Below are 10,000 nucleotides of genomic sequence, written 5' to 3'. Positions count from 1 at the left end.
GGTGTGGAAGCTGAGAGCCAGCTCCAGGCGGTGCAGCCTCTCCTCTGCAGTGACAGAAAACTGTTTCCAGACCCGGTTCAGTCTGGGCAGAGTGTCTCCGGAGGATCTGGTCGTGCAGCGGAGCGACTGACACAGAACCACCGTCGCCTGCAGCAACTGACGGCCGTAGTCATACGTACTCTGAGAGAGAGACAGACAGGGAGAGACAGACAGGGAGAGACAGACGGGGAGAGACAGGGAGAGACAGACAGGGAGAGACAGACAGGGAGAGACAGGGAGAGACAGACAGGGAGAGACAGACAGGGAGAGACAGGGAGAGACAGACAGGGAGAGACAGGGAGAGACAGGGAGAGACAGACGGGGAGAGACAGACAGGGAGAGACAGGGAGAGACAGGGAGAGACAGACAGGGAGAGACAGACAGGGAGAGACAGGGAGAGACAGGGAGAGACAGACGGGGAGAGACAGACAGGGAGAGACAGGGAGAGACAGACAGGGAGAGACAGGGAGACACAGGGAGAGACAGACGTGGAGAGACAGGGAGAGACAGACAGGGAGAGACAGACAGGGAGAGACAGGGAGAGACAGGGAGAGACAGACAGGGAGAGACAGGGAGAGACAGGGAGAGACAGACAGGGAGAGACAGGGAGAGACAGGGAGAGACAGACGTGGAGAGACAGGGAGAGACAGGGAGAGACAGACAGGGAGAGACAGACGGGGAGAGACAGGGAGAGACAGACAGGGAGAGACAGACAGGGAGAGACAGACGGGGAGAGACAGGGAGAGACAGGGAGAGACAGACGTGGAGAGACAGGGAGAGACAGGGAGAGACAGACAGGGAGAGACAGGGAGAGACAGGGAGAGACAGACGGGGAGAGACAGGGAGAGACAGACAGGGAGAGACAGACAGGGAGAGACAGGGAGAGACAGGGAGAGACAGACAGGGAGAGACAGGGAGAGACAGGGAGAGACAGACGTGGAGAGACAGGGAGAGACAGGGAGAGACAGACAGGGAGAGACAGGGAGAGACAGGGAGAGACAGACAGGGAGAGACAGGGAGAGACAGGGAGAGACAGACGTGGAGAGACAGGGAGAGACAGGGAGAGACAGACGGGGAGAGACAGGGAGAGACAGACAGGGAGAGACAGACAGGGAGAGACAGACGGGGAGAGACAGGGAGAGACAGACAGGGAGAGACAGACAGGGAGAGACAGACAGGGAGAGACAGACAGGGAGAGACAGGGAGAGACAGGGAGAGACAGACGGGGAGAGACAGGGAGAGACAGACGGGGAGAGACAGGGAGAGACAGACAGGGAGAGACAGACAGGGAGAGACAGGGAGAGACAGGGAGAGACAGACGGGGAGAGACAGGGAGAGACAGACAGGGAGAGACAGACAGGGAGAGACAGGGAGAGACAGACAGGGAGAGACAGGGAGAGACAGACGGGGAGAGACAGACGGGGAGAGACAGGGAGAGACAGACAGGGAGAGACAGGGAGAGACAGACGGGGAGAGACAGACAGGGAGAGACAGGGAGAGACAGACAGGGAGAGACAGGGAGAGACAGACGGGGAGAGACAGACAGGGAGAGACAGGGAGAGACAGACGGGGAGAGACAGACGGGGAGAGACAGGGAGAGACAGACAGGGAGAGACAGACAGGGAGAGACAGACAGGGAGAGACAGACAGTGAGAGACAGACAGGGAGAGACAGACAGGGAGAGACAGAGAGAGTTGTTATGTTAATTATTGTATTGTTTTGTTTTAACCCCATTTTTGCTTTGGCAGCAAATGTAAATTTATCATCTACAGGTTTGTAATTTCATAGTTAATTAGTTTTATAGTCAATCATTTTATAATTTACAGTCAATGATTTTGTAATTTTACAGAGCTCTTATTTTGAAACCAAACACTTATTTTGTAAACAGGAAACAGGTCTGACTGACCTGAGCGACGTCCACAAACTTCCTGTGTTTGTCCAGCATGGTCCTGGTCTCCTGAGAGTCTTCACCCAGTCTGATGTGGGTCTTCAACAAGGCCTCCAGCAGCTCGCCCAGCCACTCTACTGCCTGCTCACACACACACACACACACACACACACACACACACACACACACACGCACACAAAACACACAAAACACACACACACACACACACACACACAGATGGTTGTCAGACATCAGAGATTGATTGAAAAATAAAAAATCAGCTGTTGCAGGAATCAAACCTGTCAATACAGGAGGGTCAGAGAGTGTGTGTGTGTGTGTGTGTGTGTGTGTGTGTGTGTGTGTGTGTGTGTCTGTTACAGACCTGCGAAGCGTCTTCTTCACATTTAAACAGCTGGACCATCTGTAACATCTTCAGCCTCCTCACATCCACCATGTCTTCACACCTGCACACACACACACACACACACACACACACACACACACACACACACACACTTCAATTGCTATGGATTGACTTGAATATTGTAAATAAAGAAATAAAGAAATAAAGCTGAATTAAAGTCAGATCCAGAGCAGAACAGCTGCAGTCTGCAGTCCACCTGCCGGTCTCAACAGCTAGGAAATCACTTAGTTAGTTAAAGTTAGTTAACAGCTAGTTAACCGTTAATAAACACTTAGTTAACAGTTAGTTAACGTTAGTTAACGTTAGTTAATGGTTAGTTAACAGTTAGCAGTTAGTTAACGGTTAGTTAATGTTAGTTAATGGCTAGTTAGCAGTTAGTTAATAATTCAGTTAGTTAACAGTTAGTTAATGTTAGTTAATGGCTAGTTAGCAGTTAGTTAATAATTCAGTTAGTTAACAGTTAGTTAATAGTTAGTTAACAGTTAGTTAATAGTTAATAATTCAGTTAGTTAAGTTACCAGTTAGTTAACAGTTAGTTAATAGTTAGTTAACAGTTAGTTAATAGTTAATAATTCAGTTAATTAACAGTTACCAGTTAGTTAACAGTTAGTTAACAGTTAGTTAATAGTTAATAATTCAGTTAGTTAACAGTTACCAGTTAGTTACCAGTTAGTTAACAGTTAGTTAACAGTTAGTTAACAGTTAGTTAACAGTTAGTTAATAGTTAATAGTTAATAATTCAGTTAGTTAATAGTTACCAGTTAGTTACCAGTTAGTTAACAGTTAGTTAATAGTTAATAGTTAATAATTCAGTTAGTTAATAGTTACCAGTTAGTTAACAGTTAGTTAACAGTTAGTTACCAGTTAGTTACCAGTTAGTTAACAGTTAGTTAGTAGTTAATAGTTCATAATTCACAGTTAGTTAACAGTTACCAGTTAGTTACCAGTTAGTTACCAGTTAGTTACCAGTTAGTTAACAGTTAGTTAGTAGTTAATAGTTCATAATTCACAGTTAGTTAACAGTTAGTTACCAGTTAGTTAACAGTTAGTTACCAGTTAGTTAACAGTTAATAGTTCATAATTCAGTTAGTTAACAGTTACCAGTTAGTTACCAGTTAGTTACCAGTTAGTTAACAGTTAGTTAGTAGTTAATAGTTCATAATTCACAGTTAGTTAACAGTTACCAGTTAGTTACCAGTTAGTTACCAGTTAGTTAACAGTTAGTTAACAGTTAGTTAGTAGTTAATAGTTCATAATTCAGTTAGTTACCAGTTAGTTAACAGTTAGTTAACAGTTAGTTAACAGTTAGTTAGTAGTTAATAGTTCATAATTCAGTTAGTTAACAGTTACCAGTTAGTTACCAGTTAGTTAACAGTTAATAGTTCATAATTCAGTTAGTTAACAGTTACCAGTTAGTTACCAGTTAGTTACCAGTTAGTTAACAGTTAGTTAGTAGTTAATAGTTCATAATTCACAGTTAGTTAACAGTTACCAGTTAGTTACCAGTTAGTTAACAGTTAGTTAACAGTTAATAGTTCATAATTCACAGTTAGTTAACAGTTACCAGTTAGTTACCAGTTAGTTAACAGTTAGTTAACAGTTAATAGTTCATAATTCACAGTTAGTTAACAGTTACCAGTTAGTTACCAGTTAGTTACCAGTTAGTTAACAGTTAATAGTTCATAATTCACAGTTAGTTAACAGTTACCAGTTAGTTACCAGTTAGTTAACAGTTAGTTAATAGTTAGTTACCAGTTAGTTAAGAGTTAGTTACCAGTTAGTTAACAGTTAGTTACCAGTTAGTTAACAGTTAGTTACCTCTGCTTGCGGAGCTGCATGTCCTCCATCACGGCCTGGATCTGCTGGATGTTCTCCTGGCTGTCGGCTGCTGGACTCTCTGTCTCCTCCAGAGACCAGGAAGGCTGACTGGACATCTGATCCAGAAGCTCCGCCCCCTTCTGCCTGAGAGCCTGCAGACCAGACTCTGACCACAGACAGACAGACAGGTGGAGAGACAGACAGACAGACAGATAGACAGAGAGACAGACAGAGAGACAGACAGACAGACAGGTGGAGAGACAGACAGACAGACAGACAGACAGACAGACAGGTGGAGAGACAGACAGAACGACAGACAGACAGGTGGAGAGACAGACAGACAGACAGGTGGAGAGACAGACAGACAGACAGACAGACAGGTGGAGAGACAGACAGACAGACAGACAGACAGACAGATGGAGAGACAGACAGACAGACAGACAGACAGACAGACAGAACGACAGACAGACAGGTGGAGAGACAGACAGACAGGTGGAGAGACAGACAGACAGGTGGAGAGACAGACAGACAGGTGGAGAGACAGACAGACAGACAGACAGATGGAGAGACAGACAGACAGACAGGTGGAGAGACAGACGGGTAGAGATTTGATAAATAAGCTATCTCCTGGTCTAATCTAGAGACAGCTCCACCCATAGCTCCGCCCCCACAGCTCCACCCATAGCTCCGCCCCCACAGCTCCACCCATAGCTCCGCCCCTACAGCTCCACCCATAGCTCCGCCCCCACAGCTCCACCCATAGCTCCGCCCCCACAGCTCCACCCACAGAGACAGACAGACTGGTATCAGAGTTTAAAGTACAAACCGACTGTCTTGAGTTTCTCCTCCAGCAGTTTGAGGTTTTGTTGAATGGAAGCTCCGTCAGCTGGAGCCACGTCAGCACAGAGCATGCCCAGTAGACTGTCCAACTGCTGCGACAACTGGAGAGAGAGACAGGCAGGGAGACAGGCAGAGAGACAGGCAGAGAGAGAGAGACAGGCAGGGAGACAGGCAGAGACAAGCAGAGAGACAGGCAGAGAGAGAAAGGCAGAGAGACAGAGACAGAGAGAGAGACAGAGAGAGAGACAGGCAGAGAGACAGGCAGAGAGAGAGAGACAGGCAGAGAGACAGGCAGAGAGACAGGCAGAGAGAGAGACAGGCAGGGAGACAGGCAGAGAGACAGGCAGAGAGACAGGCAGAGAGAGACAGAGAGAGAGACAGAGAGAGAGACAGGCAGGGAGACAGGCAGAGAGAGAGACAGGCAGAGAGACAGGCAGAGACAGGCAGAGAGAGAGACAGGCAGAGAGACAGGCAGAGACAGGCAGAGAGAGAGACAGGCAGAGAGACAGGCAGAGACAGGCAGAGAGAGAGACAGGCAGAGAGACAGGCAGAGAGACAGGCAGAGAGAGAGAGACACAGAGAGACAGGCAGAGAGACAGGCAGAGAGAGAGAGACAGGCAGAGAGAGAGACAGGCAGAGAGAGAGAGACAGGCAGAGAGACAGGCAGAGAGAGAGACAGGCAGAGAGAGAGAGACAGGCAGAGAGAGAGAGTGAAAGAGAGACAGAGAGAGAGAGAGACAGAGAATTACAGTGTTACAGTGTGTGTGTGTGTGTGTGTGTTACAGTGTGTGTGTGTGTTACAGTGTGTTACAGTGTGTGTGTGTGTGTGTGTTACAGTGTGTGTTACAGTGTGTGTGTTACAGTGTGTGTTACAGTGTGTGTTACAGTGTGTGTTACAGTGTGTGTTACAGTGTGTGTGTTACAGTGTGTTAGTGTGTGTTACAGTGTGTGTTACAGTGTGTGTGTGTTACAGTGTGTGTGTGTGTGTGTTACAGTGTGTGTTACAGTGTGTGTGTGTGTGTGTGTGTGTGTGTGTGTGTGTGTTACAGTGTGTTACAGTGTGTGTGTGTGTGTTACCTCCTGCACCGTGCAGTGGAAGCCCTGTGCTGCCTGCAGGACGCTCTGTCTGCTCTCCACTGTGTGTTACAGTGTGTGTGTTACAGTGTGTGTTACAGTGTGTGTGTGTGTGTGTGTGTTACCTCCTGCACCGTGCAGTGGAAGCCCTGTGCTGCCTGCAGGACGCTCTGCCTGCTCTCCACTGTGTGTTACAGTGTGTGTGTTACAGTGTGTGTTACAGTGTGTGTTACAGTGTGTGTTACAGTGTGTGTGTGTGTGTGTTACCTCCTGCACCGTGCAGTGGAAGCCCTGTGCTGCCTGCAGGACGCTCTGCCTGCTCTCCACTGTGTGTTACAGTGTGTGTGTTACAGTGTGTGTTACAGTGTGTGTTACAGTGTGTGTTACAGTGTGTGTGTGTGTGTGTTACCTCCTGCACCGTGCAGTGGAAGCCCTGTGCTGCCTGCAGGACGCTCTGCCTGCTCTCCACTGTGTGTTACAGTGTGTGTGTGTGTGTGTGTTACCTCCTGCACCGTGCAGTGGAAGCCCTGTGCTGCCTGCAGGACGCTCTGCCTGCTCTCCACTGTGTGTTACAGTGTGTGTGTGTGTGTGTGTTACCTCCTGCACCGTGCAGTGGAAGCCCTGTGCTGCCTGCAGGACGCTCTGTCTGCTCTCCACTGTGTGTTACAGTGTGTGTGTTACAGTGTGTGTGTGTGTGTGTGTGTGTGTGTGTGTGTGTGTGTGTGTGTGTTACCTCCTGCACCGTGCAGTGGAAGCCCTGTGCTGCCTGCAGGACGCTCTGCCTGCTCTCCACTGTGTGTTACAGTGTGTGTGTGTGTGTGTGTTACCTCCTGCACCGTGCAGTGGAAGCCCTGTGCTGCCTGCAGGACGCTCTGCCTGCTCTCCACTGTGTGTTACAGTGTGTGTGTGTGTGTGTGTTACCTCCTGCACCGTGCAGTGGAAGCCCTGTGCTGCCTGCAGGACGCTCTGTCTGCTCTCCAGCTGCGCAGCCTGTCTGTAGCAGACGTCGCTCAGCTGCTGCTGCAGCGCCTTCAGCTCCGTCACCTCGTCCTCCTCCCCCCCGCTCAGCAGCCCGCCGATCTGCTGGTTCAGCTCCACGTACACCGCAAACCACTCCTGCACCACACACACACACACACACACACACACACTATGATCAATACACTGACCCTGACCCAACATGATCAATGTGTTGTGTGTGTGAGAGTGAGTGAGTGAGTGTGTGGTTGAGTGTGTGTGTGTGTGTATCAGTGTGTGTGTGTGTATCAGTGTGTGTGTGTGTATATCAGTGTGTGTGTGTGTGTGTATCAGTGTGTGTGTGTGTGTGTGTGTGTGTGTGTTACACTGTGCTGGCTCTCGATCTCCTCGTGTTTCTGCTGCAGAGCCTGAGCCGCTCTGATCGAGTCTCCGATCGCCTGCTGAGTCTTCAGCTGCTCCGAACCTGGACCCTGCAGCCAGGACACCACCTGCAGACAGACAGGTGGGGGGGGGAGACAGGTGGGGGGGGGGGACAGGTGGAGGGGGGGAGACAGACAGGTGGGGGGAGACAGGTAGGGCAGGGAGAGACAGATTAAGGACAGTGCGGAAATCTAATATTCGTTCAGACAGACTGATGCAAACCTCAGGGTGTTATAATAATAATAATAACATAATAATATATTTTATAATATAAATATAATATGTTTATATAAGATCTATATCTGTATCCATCCATTTATGTGTGTGTGTGAGAGGGAGAGAGAAAGAGATAGAGAGAGAGATGTGTGTGTGTGTGTGTTTGTCAGTATCATGATCATTGTATTTATCAGGCCAACACACACACACACACACACACACACACACACACACACTCTGTACGAGCCAGAACAGAACTAGGCCACCCCCCCCCCCCCCCTCCCCTAATCCTCCAGGCAAGCGACCGACATCTCCCTGGTTACCATGGTAACCCCAGGCTCATCTCCAAGACGGCCGTGTTACCCATCAGCCCCTGTGGCTGTCAGAGACACAGTAACCAGAGAGAGAGAGAGAGAGAGAAAGAGACTATTTCTATGGGTCAAAGGTCAAAACGCTGATGATAGAGAAGAGCTAGGGCAAGAAAGACGAGCCAAGGAGGAAAGAATGTTTAAATTAGTGGAGTGTAGGAGTGTGTGTGTGTGTGTGTGTGTGTGTGTGTGTGTGTGTGTGTGTGTGTGTGTGTCCCACCTGCATCACCTTGGCATGTATCTCGTCCAGCTGGGTGCGTTTGTTTCGCTGCCTGCAGAGCTCCTGGTACCTGGTGTACTGTTCTCTGAGCGAGTCCAGCAGCTTCATCACCTGAGGCTGAGCCAGCAGCTCCTCCTCCATGGGACACCAGGCCGGACCTGGGGGGGGGGGGGGGGGCATCTGGTCATCCATCTACTTATACATCTCAATCTAACATCTGAAACTCCAAGTCTTTCCAGAACTTCTTCAGAGCGTTTCCATGACCTTCCTGGTTTGTTTTTCAGCCTGAAAACTAACAGCTAATGTAACAAATGAGTCAAAGGAGTTCAATACATTCTGCTGTGTTCCTGGAAAGTATTCCTAGTATCCTTCCTAGTATTCTACCTAGTCCCCCCTCATGCTAGTACCCTACATGGTACCCAAGTACATTGAAACAAGTTAGAATATACATTCTGCTATATTCCTGGAAAGTATTCCTTATACCCTACCTAGTACCCTAGTACCCTGAAACAAGTTAGAAAATATTCTAACTAATGTACTTTCTGTACATTCTACTGCAGTCCTTGTACGTATGGTACCTAAAACCACTGTCATCCTAGTACTCTATCTAGTAACCTAGTACTCTACCTAGTACCCTAGGAACCTACCTAGTACCCTAGGAACCTACCTAGTACCCTAGGAACCTACCTAGTACCCTAGGAACCTACCTAGTACCCTAGCACCCTGAAACAAGTTGGAAAATACATTTTCAGGGCAGGAATTATACCACGGCCCAACGGCCCGGAGCGTGGCCGTAACGCCCCTTCTAAAGTTAACTATCCACACGGCCAGGTTGGCATGTCCTGTTCTGAACTGGCCGTTGTGCCCTTAAAATAAAGTTGCGGATTTCCTCATTTAAAACGACATGCGACGCAGCAAATAAACAAACTCACGTTTCCCAGAGTCTCCGTCATCACGCTGGACATCAACAGTAGCGTGAGATTTCTCCCACTCCCACAAATATATGTGTTACGTTAATGTAAACATTAACAGCAAATTATGAATTAAACTGAGAGGGAGAGAGAGAAGCCATCGCTAACTGCTAAGCTATCGCTAACTGCTAAGCTATCGCTAACTCCTAAGCTATCGCTAACTGCTAAGCTAAGTAACTAGCAGATCTGAAAAGCGTGTAAACAACTGTGGGATTAGCGAGAAAGTGGCTAAAAGAAGGAGAGAGCTGTGAGTGCTTGAGCAGAACTAGTGTAAGTTTAAATGTACAGCGTATGAGGCATATGAGGCGTTTAGGGGACATCTGTAATTTGTAGCTACAGAAAATAACCTGGGTTCCACTTACATTATCGTGTGTTACCGGACATGTAACTAACTTTGCAGTCTGAGCCATCTTACATATGAGCTGTATCACACTGCAGCACTTCAGTAAGGATATTTATTTTGTTGAGGAAAAATGACTGAAAAAAGGATTTTAATAACCATTGGTTTTGGCCTTGGTGCCCTACATTTTGGCCGTGATGTCCCAATAAATTTGTATTTATCAAAGGCCAAAGTGGCCTTGCCCTAAAAATGACTTAATTCCAGGCCTGCAGTTTGCTATATTCCAGCAAAGTATTCCTAGTACCCTATCATCCTAGGATCCAGGTACCAAACCTGGTACCCTAGTACCTTACCTAGACCCTAGTACCCTGAAATAAGTTTGAATACATTCTGTTATATTCCTG

The 10,000-nt window shown here is 47.8% G+C and overlaps 1 protein-coding gene across 1 annotated transcript in view; it reads right to left on the bottom strand.

Annotated features, from left to right (window-relative positions):
- sestd1 (SEC14 and spectrin domains 1) overlaps positions 1 to 10,000 on the bottom strand; it is a 28,569-nt gene that overhangs the window by 4,062 nt on the left and 14,507 nt on the right. The window contains 8 exon segments of the mRNA XM_078286049.1: positions 1 to 180; positions 1,946 to 2,068; positions 2,310 to 2,391; positions 4,170 to 4,335; positions 4,996 to 5,110; positions 7,005 to 7,199; positions 7,427 to 7,549; positions 8,286 to 8,443. The exon segment at positions 1 to 180 is cut by the window's left edge and continues 12 nt beyond it. Of these exon segments, the coding sequence (XP_078142175.1) occupies positions 1 to 180; positions 1,946 to 2,068; positions 2,310 to 2,391; positions 4,170 to 4,335; positions 4,996 to 5,110; positions 7,005 to 7,199; positions 7,427 to 7,549; positions 8,286 to 8,443 (1,142 nt within the window).

This window comes from Centroberyx gerrardi, chromosome 10 (assembly GCF_048128805.1).
Source record: "Centroberyx gerrardi isolate f3 chromosome 10, fCenGer3.hap1.cur.20231027, whole genome shotgun sequence".
Taxonomy (NCBI): domain Eukaryota; kingdom Metazoa; phylum Chordata; class Actinopteri; order Beryciformes; family Berycidae; genus Centroberyx; species Centroberyx gerrardi.
The sequence above is the reverse complement of the archived record's forward strand: the minus strand, read 5'-3'. Positions and strand labels throughout refer to the sequence as shown.